The following is a 14,267-nucleotide window of genomic DNA, read 5'->3' as shown; positions in this document are numbered from 1 at the left end:
TGTGTGAATGGTATGTCTCTCTCTTACTGATGAAGGCTGTGGCCAAAAGCTTTATGTAGTTGTCTTAATTGTGCCTGTCAACAACTAGACATGTCTTCTTTATGATAAGTAGCAATCTGCCTTTTCCTAAATTGTTAGAGCTCTTATTTATATTTCAAAATCAAAGTTAATTAAAAAAATAAAAAGAAGTAACTTTCATGGTGTTGAGAATACGAAGATACATTATTCATAAAAATGTGAAAGACTGCACAAATGTAACTACGAGGAACAGACAGGATCAGCATATCTTTCTTCCATTGTCCTTATAAAGGTATTTTTAGGGTGAAATAAGAAAATACATAAGCCAACTAAAGTTTCAAAACAAATGTATTAAAACTTTATTTGATATTTTATAAATATGGTAGTTTAACAGTTCATAAATAAATACAACCTCTGTTTCATTTACAACCAACAATAGGTTCTTGTGCAGCATTGCGGAATTTCATTTCAGTTGTGCCTCTAGCTCTCGTTCAACAATCTTCCTGTATTCGTCAAATCCACCTTCAATACTTTTCACTTTCCCACCTCCACATACCCAAAGTTCTTTACAAACCATTCGAATAAGGCGTTCGTCATGAGACACAAGAATAACCCCACCCTAGAAAAAAAATATCAATTTGATTAGTAGTAATATTACTATCAGCTGCAGCATGAAATAAATGATAAACATCTGACCACTAGAAACTGAAAAATCATATTACTGAAATGCGGTAAGGTTAAAGTTCTGAAAAAGTAGCAGCAGCATCTGAGTCATGAACTTTTTCATATAGTTAGTACACATCAAGAACTTTACAGTTGGGTGGGGTTAAAACTTTCATAAATATGTCTTTATACACACATCAAAAAAGTTTTGCATCACCTCTATACCAAAAGTTCCGGAACCACACAGAAAATTGGAATAGAGATCAACATAAACATCATTTCCACCCTTTTATTGCTCAATACTTGAATGTTGTACCACCGTACAGTGAGACCTTCAGAGTTGGTGGTCCAGACTGCTGTACACACCGGTACCTCTAATAACCAGTAGCACGTCCTCTTGCATTGATCGATGCCTGTATTCGTCGTGGCATACTATCCACAACGCACTGTTTCTCCAGATTGCCCCAATCCAAAAGGCGATCCAGTGTAGATTCCTCAGAGTTGTTGGTGGGTAACGTCATCCAAAAACAGCCCTTTTCAATCTATCCCGGGGCATGTTCGGCAGGGTTCATATCTGGAGAACATGCTGGCCACTCTAGTGGAGCGATGTCATTATCCTGAAGGAAGTCATTCACAAGATGTGCATGATGAGGATGTGAATTGTCATCCATGAAGAGAAATGCCTCGCAAATATGCTGCCGATATGGTTGCACTATCGGTCGGAGGATGGCATTCACATACGATACAGCCATTGCGGCACCTTCCATGATCACCTGTGACGTACGTCGGCCCCACATGATGCCACCCCAAAACAGAAGGGAACCTCCACCTGGCTGCACTCTCTGGACAGTGTGTCTAAGGCCTTCAGCCTTCAGCCTTCAAACAAGTCTCCGATTGTCTGGTTGAAGGCATATGTGACACTCATCGGAGAAGAGAGCGTGATGCCAATCCTGAGAAGTCCATTCGGCATGTTGTTGGACCCATCTTTACTGCACTGCATGGTGTCATGGTTGCAGAGATGGACCTTGCCATGGACGTCGGGAGTGAAGTTGCGCATCGTGCAGCCAATTGCTCACAGTTTGAATCTTAACGTGACGTCCTGTGGCTGCACCAAAAAGCATTATTAAACGTGTAGGTGTTGCTGTCAGGCTTCCTCCGAGCCATAATCCATAGGTAGCGGTAATCCACTGCTACAGTAGCCCTTGGCAGCCTGAACGAGGCTTGTCATCGACAATTTCTGTCTCTCTGTACCTCCTCCATGTCCGAACAACATCACTTTGGTTTACTCCGAGGCTCCTGGACACTTCCTTTGTTGAGAGCCCTCGCTGGCAGTGGACACGATCAAATTGTGGTATTGACTGTCTAGACACGATTGAACTACAAACAACAAGAGCCGCGTACCTCCTTCCTGGTGGAATGACTGGAACTGATGGGCTGTCGGACCCCCTCAGTCTAAAAAAATAGCTCTGAGCACTATGGGACTTAACATGTTAGGTCATCAGTCCCCTAGAACTTGGAACTACTTAAACCTAACTAACCGAAGGACATCACATACATCCATGCCCGAGGCAGGATTCGAACCTGCGACCGTAGCGGTCGCGTGGTTTCAGACGGAAGCGCCTAGAACCGCTCGGCCACTTTGGCCAGCACCCCCTCAGTCTAATAGGTGCTGCTCTTGCATAGTTGTTTACATCTTTTGGCATGTTTAGTGACATCTCTGAACAGTCAAAAGGACTATATCTGTGGTACAATATCCACATTCAACATCTATCTTTAGAAGGTTTGGGAACTGGCGTGATACAAAACTTTTTTTAACATGTGTAGTTATCAACCATTCAATGGGCTATGCTGGCTGCAGGATTTGGTTTCTTTGGTGTAACACAGACAAATATGCACGATTATACATTCAAATACATATTCATTATTCATATCAGATGTGAGTACCAATGGCTCAGACTATCATCACTGACAGATGGTCATGTTAGTGCCTAGAGCACACTAGTTATCACTGTCTAGCAATAGTTATGGCATGATGTCTGGCGAGATACAATGTCACTGATTGGCAGGAATTAAAGGAGGGAAACGTGGAACGTTTAAAAACTTTGCATTCCAACTTTATGTGCATTATAGTCACTACTGATATTTGTAAATCAAGTGTAGTGCCATTGGTGTGCTTAAAAAATTGTGTGTATCCCTCACAGGGTGCAAAGGATGGATTTTACAAAGTTGTAATACATGGGTAAAAAACTGTGGATAAGAACATTATGTAGTGTTTGTGTGTTTGTGTGTGTGTGTGTGTGTGTGTGTGTGTGTGTGTGTGTGTGTGTGTGTGTGTGTGGACAGAAGATTTTTGACAGTATTAATCTTGTTTTGTGGTACAGCTTTAGGAAATCACATCCTTAGTGAAACATCTTATTGAAGGGTTCCAGGCCTGGCTACTCTTGGTTTCAGAGGAGTACAGTACTGACCGTGCTGAACCACAATCCCCACAGAACTTGATGGGGCACAAGTTCATATAATACTTCCAGAACGTGGATTATTGTTATACATGTTTACCAAGTGAACCACTATAAATCTCTCTTAATTTCTTCTGAATGAGGATTAGGAATGAAGTAAAAAGCAAAACATGAGAAAACACAAGAAAAAATGCTATTCTCATTGAATGAACAAACTTTTAGTTTAGAATCTGCAAAGACCCTTTAAGTGGATGCAGATTATGATGACAATGGAATGATTAATTACATTATGATTCATGAATATTTCTCCAGCTTAAGAACTAGTGTTTAATGACTACCATAACATTACTTACCAACTGAAGATTTATTGCACAGATACACAATGACAAGCAACATCCGGTGCCTGAAGCACGAGCTAATTATTAACCTTTTCGCTGCTACGCGTGTGTATGCATATCCTGCTCTGCCATACCCCAAGTGTTATGGATGCACATACGCATGCCAAATGGGTTTTCCTACAATGCTATGGATGTCTGTATGCATCCTGGGCCAATGACCTCTAACTACGGCAGACGAGTCAAATCCATATTTTGGCAAATAATAATAATAAATCCCGTGGAGGCCCGGGAAAAGAATAGGCCTCCGGTATGTTCTGCCAGTCGTAAAAGGCGACGAAAAGAACAAACCACTAATAGGGCCATCCCCCCTTTTAGTGTGATTAGTTGGTTCAGGACAGAACTAAGAAGCCTCTGACAAGCGCCGTCATAGTCGGGGACGACGTTTGGACCCTATGCCCGCCCACATTGGTAACGACACTGCTAGCCAACTGGAAAATGATTTAAATCCAAATAGAAGTGTTTTGCAGGATATGCTTCCTGCAACCACCCTAGAAGGAAAACAAAGACAGAGGATGAGGTGGTCAGATGAAGTTAACCGACACCTCATGTTGTGTTATTACCAAGCAACAAACCTAGGAACCAACACAACTGGATACAGATCACAAGTATACACAACATTTATTACCAGATACCCAGAATTAAAATTTTTAACAGAACGACTAGCTGATCAGATCCATGTAATAATCAAAAATAACAGGATACCCGAGTCAGAATTAGAAAACATCAAACAACAAGTACAACAAATACTGGAACAAAATAATGTGCAATCAGAAGAAGAAGAAAATACAGTAATGGACTCAAACATCCCAGAGCAAACAAACAAAGAACAACACGCATCAATTAAACAATCAGAGGAAAACGAAATCTTAAGACAGCCACCAGAACCAGCACAAATAGAACACGAAGTGACACACATGTTAGATATAGAAGAAAAATTTCAGCTGACATATATAGAATACAAAGACACAAATACAGACATTAGACCATTCTTGCATAGACCGCCAAATAACCCACAAGTCGAAGCAACAATAAAAACTATCAACACAATCATACACAACAAAATAAATGAAAACACAACTATGGAAGAGTTACAACTACTGGTTTATAAGGTGCACTCACTACACTAAATATACACACTAGGCACAGATCAGAACCAACCAACACACAGAAGAAACCCACAAAATCAGCAAGGCAACACAGGCTACAGATCAGAATAGAAAAACTGAGAAAAGACATCGGACAGCTAACACAATTTATAAAAAACGAAATGTCAGAAAAAACTCACAACAAGAAGCGATAGAGCAATTAAATGAAAAGAAGCAAAAATTACAAGCATTGGCCAAATGACTTAGAAGATACAAAAAAAGTGAAAATAGAAGGAAACAAAACCAAACATTCAACACAAACCAAAAGAAATTTTACCAGACAACAGATAACATACACATTAAAATAGACAATCCACCAAACATAACAGACATGGAGCACTTCTGGAGCAACATATGGTCAAACCCGGTACAACATAACAGGCATGCACGTTGGATACAAGCAGAAACAGACACATACAAGATGATACCACAAATGCCTGACGTGATAATTTTACAACATGAAGTCACCCTAGCAATTAATTCTACTCACAATTGGAAAGCCCCTGGAAAAGATAAAATAGCAAATTTCTGGCTAAAGAAGTTCACCTCAACATATTCACATCTGACTATTTAACAATATGAATATAATAAAGGGAAACATTCCACGTGGGAAAAATATATCTAAAAACAAAGATGATGTGACTTACCAAACGAAAGCGGTGGCAGGTCGATAGACACACAAACAAACACAAACATACACGCAAAATTCTAGCTTTCGCAACCAACGGTTGCTTTGTCAGGAAAGAGGGAAGGAGAGGGAAAAGACGTAAGGATGTGGGTTTTACGGGAGAGGGTAAGGAGTCATACCAATCCCGGGAGCGGAAAGACTTACCTTAGGGGGAAAAAAGGACGGGTATACACTCGCATATAGGAAAGGAGGGGGGAGGGGGGGCGGCACTTCCCTCCCTGTTGCTCCTCACCACCTACTTCAGGAGCAACACCTGCCCCCTCCCCCCCTCCAAGCATTGGGGATATCAGTCCCCATTTCTGCACCGAAGAAGTGTAAGTCTTCTTTGTTTCCTCTTGCTAGGAAGGGGCCACTTTCCCAGGTTTCTGCTAGTGGGAAAGATGACACCTGCCAGTTGCTGAAGAGCCCAAAAGCATCTGGTCGTAGGACATCACGCTCATCCTCAGTCCCAGAGACTGAGCCAGTGAAGTCCTCTCTGCCAGGGAAACCCAAGGAGCAGCGAGAGAGATCCAAAAAGAATATCCCCAAGACCAAGGGAATTGCAGTGGCATCAACACCACCACTTTCTACAAGCTCTGCGTCTGCGGATGAGGTGGAGATTCTGGGTGCCGCCGAGGACCTTGATCTCGCCGCACCCTCAGACACAATGGATATAGACTGTTCAGGCAATAAGTTGGTGGCAGCAGGTGACCTTGATGCGTAAACTGCCTCATTGAATGTTCCATGCCTTCCCAGTCTCATGACGTCATCCTCCAGTGGAGTTGCAGTGGTTTCTTCCAATTCCTGCCTGAGCTACAGCAACTGTTAAGCTTTACACCTGCTTTCTGCATTGTCCTCGAGGAAACCTGGTTCTCGGCAATGCGGACCCCTGCCCTCCGCAGCTAAGGGATATTACAGGAACCGTAGTGACTGTAATTGAGAGTTTGTTGGAGTTTGTGCTTATGTCCTAAGCTCAGTCTGTAGTGAAACTATGCCTCTTCAAACCCCTCTTGAAGCTGTGACTGTCAGAATAAGGACGACACAGGAAATAACTGCCTGCAACTCATATCTTACTCCAGATGGTGTAGTATCCCTGTTCTTATTTTGGTGTGGCCAGGGATGGAAACGATTTGGGGTGGTACTTCTGTGCACTGAATTGAGCCTGTGAATGCTTAGAGACTGCTGGTGTTTGACCACCAGCAAGAGATGATGTACTATGTTTCATCGCGTGTCATCCATTCTGATGCCACCCACTCCAACCAGGGGTTCTCCCCACAGGCGTCACCCAGCCACAAAGGCCACCTGGCAGGATGGCCATTGCTGAGAGTCCCGATGCCCCAGGGTGATGGGCATCTACTCCTCTGCATACGTGGGGAGCTAATGGCGCAGGCATCAGCAGACCGATTCCTGTGCGGTCAGGGGGTTACAGCCAACAGGGTACAGGGCTGCCCCACCACAACAGACTAACTACCATACTGGATATCCGGTGCAACCAAGCAAGGTAGTCCATCATCATCATCATCATCATCATCATCATCATCATAGAAAACAATACTGCACAGTTGATGGAAAGATACGCTCCCAGGAGGGTAACCTCGCCCAACAGTTGGAGAATGAGCAGAAGTGCAGATCCATGTCGATGAAGGATGGGCATGATGGACACAATGCACCATGTAAGGTGCCCTTCCCCAATTGGCTCGCTCTTCCCGAAAATTTTGAAAAAAATGGAGGTCAAACCCTACAGGGGACCATCACATAAAGGCCGAAATGTTTGAGACTCCTTTTAGTTGACTCTTATGACAGGCAGGAATACCTCAGGTCTATTCTAACCCCCGAACCTCCCAGTGAGGGGGCTAAAGGAATCTCACTATTTTCAGCCTATAATACAAACATGGAAACAACGTGGTCCAATACAGGATATAAACAACTAATCAAAAATTGAGTGCAGCAGTAATCTTTATATTTATTACATAAAAAATTTCCAATGGAAGATCAGTAATAAAAATTACTCACAGTGAATTTATTTATTGCTTTTCCTAGGGCTTCAATGGTCTCTATGTCTAGGTGATTTGTTGGTTCATCAAGCACCAAGAAGTTTGGATTTCCCATACACATCCTGGAAAATGCTACTCGTGACTTTTGTCCTCCTGAGAGACTTCCAACTGTCTGGAGGGCCATGTCTCCAGTAATACCAAAACTTCCCAACTGCCGCCTGTACTCCTCTATGGGTTTACCTAAGAAGAACAAAAATTTTGCAATAAAATAATGCAAAAATTCCATATCTAAAATTACAGATTTTCCTTCATCTGCAGGCATACACACAAGCATGGCTGCAGCAAATGCTACAATAGTCAGTGATAGAACCAACAACATAGAACACATTCAGTGTCTGTAACAATACTTCTCCCCACCCATAATACTAAATATAATGAACCATTCCATAACTGTAAGACACCAATTTAAGAAAATATATCAAGCACCTGGATAAGAAGACTGGAGTAATTCCACTGATGAGACATTCATTTCCAACTGATCCACATGATGTTGGCTAAAATAGCCAAATTTCAAATTCCGATGAACGTGCCGCATTCCCTTTGTGGGTGTCAGCATGCCCATTATGATTTTAAGTAGAGTCGTTTTACCGGCTCCATTGTCACCAACCTAAACATAATGCTAACATCTTCAAATAATCATGTAACTTTAAGTATAAGTATGCATGTTTGTACTGTACTATAATTATAAGTAATACTATTCTTTTATGATCTGTTAAAAAGTAATGGAGCAACTTTTCAGTTTGGCACATATGACAATGAACTGAAATAATTAAAAAACATTGTGGCTGGGTGCTACATATCTACAACAACATGGTTGTTAACATCTGAGCATTCCCACTATCATGTTTATGAATAATGAAATTATACACAAATTACTGCAGTAACAATGAAAAAGGAGGATGAATTAAATAATAATACTGTGCAGATTTTTGATTCCCAAAACCCAAACATTAATTTTAAAATATTATTTTCTACACCAAAACAGAACTGTACAGTTGATAGTTATTTAATTAAAATAGGACATACTATGCAAATTCTGGAGTCTAATGTAGCACCAAGGTTGACATCAGTGAAAATTGGCATCTCAGACGTGTATCCAAAAGATACTTCATTAATCTGTAGAATTGGTGGTGACAGTGGTTCAGCATCAGGAAATTTCAGAACAACTTCAATTTCTTTCTCTATGGGTTTGAGTTCTGGCCTGAAAAGCATAGTCAAAATATTAATTTCTGTTGTGCCACATTAACAATTTTGAAATGTTTGGAAAAACATAAAAACATATCTTAAGAAAAACATAATTAAGAAAAGGAATCAATCTGCAGTTAACACAACGTGTTTCAACTGTGTGACAAAAGAAGGCTGCTTAATATGTGAAATATTTACATCTATCTCCAAGTTAAGAAACACACCATTGTCAAGGTAATTCTGCAAATTATCATAATACTAGGATTTTAATATTATTATGAAAAGGAAAGTTGCTACTCACCATATAGCAGAGATGCTAGGTCACAGACAGGCACAACAAAGAGACTGTCACAAATAAAGCTTTCAGCCAGTAAGGCCTTCGTCAACAACAAACAAAAACACAAACACACGAAAGCGCGCTTGCAAATGCAACTCACACGCATGACTGCAGTCTCAAGCAACTGAAACCACACTGTTAGCAGCAACACAGGAGGAGGCTGGAGCAGGGAGGGGGAGGGATGGTATGGTAGGGGTGGTGGACACTGAAGTGCTGCAGGTTGATGGAGGGCAGGGGAGAGGTGGAGGGGGCAGGGTCGGGGGTGATTGATGGAGAAGGAGAGAAGTATAAAGACCAGGTGTGATGGCGGAATTGCAACTGTGTATTGCTGGAAGGGGAACAGGGAAGAGGCTAGGGAGTGAGGACAGTGCCTAACGAAGGTTGAGGCCAGGAGAGTTACAAGAACATAGGATGTATAGCAGGGAAAGTTCCCACCTAAACAATTCAGAAAAGCTGGTGTTGGTGGGAAGGATCCATACAGCACATACTGTGAAGCATGTCATTGAAATGAAGGATGTCACGTTTGGCAGCATGTTCAGCAACAGGGTAGTCCACTTGTTTCTTGGCCACAGTTTGTCAGTGGCCATTCATGTGGACAGACAGCTTGTTGGTTGTCATGCCTACATAGAATGCAGCACAGTGGTTGCAGCTTAGATTGTAGATCACATGACTGGTTTCACAGGTAGCCCTGCCTTTGATGGGACAGGTGATGTTTGTGACGAATTGAAGTAGGTGGCGGTGGGGATGTATGGGACAGATCTTGCATCTATGTCTACTACAGGAGTACGAGCCATGAGGTAAGGGATTGGGAGCAGGGGTTGTGTAAGGATGGACGAGTGTATTGTGTAGGTTCAGTGGACAGTGTAATACCACTATGGGAGGGGTGGGTAGGACATTTCTCATTTCAGGGCACGACGAGAGGTAGTCGAAACCCTAGTGGAGAGTGTAATTCAGTTGCTCCAGTCGTGGGTGGTACTGAGTTACAAGGGGAATGCTGCTCTGTGGCCTACACTTCACTGTCCGCCACCGCTACCACAATATCCCTCTCCCACCCTGCCCCGGCCTCCTCCTTACCCCCACCCAGTCCACTCCCATCATTCAATGGTGCTGCTGCTCGCAGTGTGGTTTCAGTCGCCTGAACTGCAGTCGTGTGTGTTTGTGTGTCTTGTTGACGAAAGCCTAACTGGCCGAAAGCTTTATTTGTGACAGTCTTCTTCTTGTGCCTATCTGCGACTCAGCTTCTCTGCTATATGTTGAGTAGCAACTTTCCTTTTGATAATAGTGTTAAGTTACATCTTGGATTTTCCACTGCTTGATTTAGGCTTTTAATATCTGTGACATTTTCTACATAATAGCTTCAGGGGTACTGAGTTCTTGCTCTGAGGTGAAAGATATTTTTGTCAAACTTTCTGCACCTGTCATCCAAAGATGTACTGAGATTTCAACCCATCTCTGCAATATCCTAATTCACAAATAACAGAATCCACAGTAATTTTTTAACATGGGTCATGTATCTGGAAACTACTTTGTGCCAAGCATTTCAAATGTGTCCCCTCCCCATTTGAAAATTATTTCAACCCTGTCAATGGGAGTACCCTCAAAATAATTGCATAAGCTATGTGTAATTGTCATCAATGTGCCTTTCACAGAGGGTGGCTTTAAAATAACTAACAATTAGAATTAATTCTAACTGATGCAGCCTTTTCTTAACATCAATACGTAAAATAATTTCTGAAACTACTTCACTACTGAAGCTGTGTGTGTTCCCTCTTGCTGATGTGGGCCCCAAATCTTCTTCACAGCCAGTTAACTACCGAACACCTATATTGCCATAGTCCATTACAACTAAACCTTTTTTGGTCTGTTCTTTCTTCTTCTACATATATCCAACCTCAAATCTCAAAAGTTCTCTTCTTCAAACCTTTTCTGCCCCAACACTGACACTATATACCCTTCAAGCAGTTTTCACGGTAGCAATCACTCAATACATTTTTTACAGTCTTAAGTGACACAGCATTACTGATAAACAGCTACTTAATTGATGATAGGCACATACAAGACAAAACTTGCTCGCTTTCTGAGTGGCGGGAAGAATCTCTGGTAGGATATCCTTCATTTCAGGGTATGACCTGATAATCACAACCCTGGCATAGGATATGGTTGTCATTCCAGTCCAGGGTGATGGGATGGGTGGGCACTCTTTTGTACCTGATTCTTAGGGACGTCAGATTATTGGGGATATGTGGTGATATGGCATGGGAAATCTGCTTGTGGACTAGGTTTTGGGGTAGTCCTTCTCTGTGAAGACCCTCATGTGAAATACCAGGCAATAGAGTTTTCGTCACTGTAGATACTCCATGAACAGGTGGCCAAGTTCTATGGGAGAGATTTTTGTGTGTGGAAGGGATAATAGCTGATGAAATGTAGGTACTACTGGTGGTTAGTGGGTTTAATATGGACAGGGGTGTGGATGGAGCCATCAGACATATGGAGCTCTACATCCATGAAGGGGCACACTGGACTGAAGGGGATCCGGTCAAGTGGATGGGAGGGAAGGTGTTGAGATTGTTAAAGAATGAGGAAGTATTTACATTCTACCCGGCTTTCCCTACTATAGATGAACAATTATTTCTGTTAAACGATCAGTGACAAAGAGTTTTAATAAAAGAGTGATGTAATTTTAGGGGTACATACCCCACTTGGTACAAACAGAAGTCCTACAGCATCACCGTGTGTGTGTGTGTGTGTGTGTGTGTGTGTGTGTGTGTGTGTGTGTGTGTCTTAAGACCGCTTTCTCTTATGAATGGGTAGAGGCGTCAAGTCGAAATTTCAGTCACATACTAAGGTATATCATTCTTTAGCAGTGTGAAAAATTTAAGCTTTTAAGTCCATCCAATCGAAAGATACGGCAATCTGTATAACCCATTCCATTACCCACAAACTCGCTCATCAAAACCGATAGAGGAGTTCCCACTGACCTATAATAATAAAATTTGGCAAGAAGCAAGGCTTCACAGAACAACTAAAGGAAAAATTCAAAAATACTTAATTTGTAAGTATATCACATACATATTTTTTGCCATTTATTGTCTGCCTGCCTGTCACGACCCCTTGTCCTGAGGAACAGTTAGAGATATCAAATTCACTCATAAAAATCCATAAATGAATTATCTACATAAATATTGGGCCTGGTGATCTAGCGGTAAAGCACTTGGATGGGAATCAAAAGGTCTTGGGATCGAAATATGTCAGATCACAGATTTTTCAGTCTGTTTTCAGCTAGCCTTCTCCTATCAATATTGTGAAGAGTCACCAAAAATGTTAAATTTTAGTCCTCCTTGCACTGCTTCCATAACTGGGGTAAGTTAGGACATGTAAGTTGCCAAAGTGGCGTCCAACAAATATGTACAAGAGGCCACTGAGCTACATGAAATAATCATGAATATACATAATTAAGTTCATACGGAACCTCCCAGAATTAAAGTCCTATCAGCACTGCTCTCTTCTTTTTTTAATTATATGCCAGTAAGTGGATGTTCTTATCATTAGTTAAATAAAACCTGAAGCTGGGCTCCCTTGCGCCCCCCCCCCCCCCCCCCAAATAGTACAACCAGCTGAGTGATTCTGACAACACACAGAGCAGATGTGTTTTAACACCATTCAAAGGCAATGGGCAGCCTACTTTATATTGTTGCCTCAGAGGTGACATCTGAGGATCCAGTAATTATTTAAACATGGGGGCTTTTTATTTGTTAAGATTTAATAAACAAGTGTGTTGTCATCTAAACTATGAAAACTGGTTTCACACAGCTCTACACTAGTCTGTCCTGCACAAACTCCACCTACACATAACTGTTCCAACTCACATGAAACTCATTTGTTTACTATAGTCAATACTTAGTATCTGTACAGTTGTTTGCCTAACAGTTCCCTCCGTTACCAATCTGACCATTGCATAATGCTACAGAATGTGCTCTGAATAAACCTATCCCTTCTTTTAACGAAGACCTAACATACACTTCTTTTCTCACCAAGTCAATTCAGTATCTGTTCATCAGTTGCACTTCAAATATTTTTAGAAAAGATTTTCAAACACTTAAACTTACATTACATGTCAAAATATTTATCTTTCTCAGATTATTATTATTATTATTATTATTATTATTATTATTAGCGAATGTCCCCATGGGAGAACGATAAGCAGGTGATTAACATTTCTTAATGTTCTTCTTATTTCCCCAGTATTTCTTCATTGCCTCCCCAAAGGCCTTCTTCCTTTCTTCGGTCCACTTTGGTCGGAAAGGTTTAGATTCCGTCTCTGGAGTAAACTTCCACTTGTCGATTTTTCTTCTGAATGTATCCCGGTCTGATGTGTTTGTTATGTCAATTTTTGCCTTTTTCAAATCCTTCTTAACTTCAGTTACCCAGGGTATTGTTGCCTTAAGTGATGTCATATAGTCCAATAGACGTTTAGTTAACCTGTTTCCAGGTAATCTGTCTATATGTCCATAAAACTTCATCCGCCTCTTCCTGATATCTGCCTCGATGTTTGATATTTTTTCGGTTGTCTCGGTAGTCTGCAGCCTGTATCCATCTTGTGTGTATCGTGGTCCTAGGATTTTTCTAATAATTTTTCTCTCTACTTTCTTAATTTCGTGTAAATCTAATTTTCTATTCAGGGAGAGTGTTTCACTTGCATATGTGACTGTTGGTTTGATGACTGTGTTGTAGTGTCTGATTTTAGTGCCTTTTGATAGACATTTCTTGTTATATATATTTTGAATAAGTCCGAATATTTTCTTGATTTTCTGTAATCGGTTTTTTTGTACTATTTTCTCAAGTCCTGTTGGTTCAATAACTTCACCGAGATACTTAAAGTGCTTGACTCTAGTTATTTCACCATCCTTTGTTTTTAGTTTCGAAATATCTAATTTTGAGCAGATGAATTCTGTCTTCTCAAAGGAGATTTGCAGGCCAACCTTCTCAGCACATTCTTTAAGTGTCTCAATTTGTTTTACTGCTGTTTCTTCACTGTCAGTTATAATTGCCAAGTCATCTGCAAACGCTAAATAAGGGATGTTCAATTTTCCTTTACCTCTTCCTAGTTCAATTGGCTTCCAAAAGCTTTGTTTCCTTAGTGTTACTTCCCACTCTTTCATAACTTTGTCCAAAACTATATTGAATAATAGTGGTGAGATCCCATCTCCTTGTCTTACTCCTGTTTTAATTGAGAATGGTTCCGAAATTTCCCCTCTGAATTTAATTTTTGATTTGGTTTCTGTTAGTGTTTGTTCAATTAGTTTTCGGGTTTTAGTGTCTAGGCCTCGTTCTTCGAGAATGTGAC

At 41.1% G+C, this 14,267-nt stretch overlaps 1 protein-coding gene across 1 annotated transcript in view; it reads right to left on the bottom strand.

The window, feature by feature from the left end:
* Nucleotides 1-348: 348 nt before the first annotated feature.
* The window catches only part of LOC126473895 (ATP-binding cassette sub-family F member 3), a 110,542-nt gene continuing 96,623 nt past the window's right edge, over nt 349-14,267 (bottom strand). The window contains exons 10-13 of the mRNA XM_050101235.1: nt 8,428-8,602; nt 7,828-8,008; nt 7,361-7,581; nt 349-637 (exon numbers count right to left, since the gene is read on the bottom strand). Coding sequence (XP_049957192.1) covers nt 482-637; nt 7,361-7,581; nt 7,828-8,008; nt 8,428-8,602 — 733 coding nt within the window. The 3' untranslated portion in view covers nt 349-481. The remainder of the gene's footprint in view (nt 638-7,360; nt 7,582-7,827; nt 8,009-8,427; nt 8,603-14,267) is intronic.

The sequence above is a fragment of the Schistocerca serialis genome, chromosome 4 (genome assembly GCF_023864345.2).
Source record: "Schistocerca serialis cubense isolate TAMUIC-IGC-003099 chromosome 4, iqSchSeri2.2, whole genome shotgun sequence".
Lineage (NCBI taxonomy): Eukaryota > Metazoa > Arthropoda > Insecta > Orthoptera > Acrididae > Schistocerca > Schistocerca serialis.
This window is presented reverse-complemented; position numbering and strand designations above follow the sequence as displayed.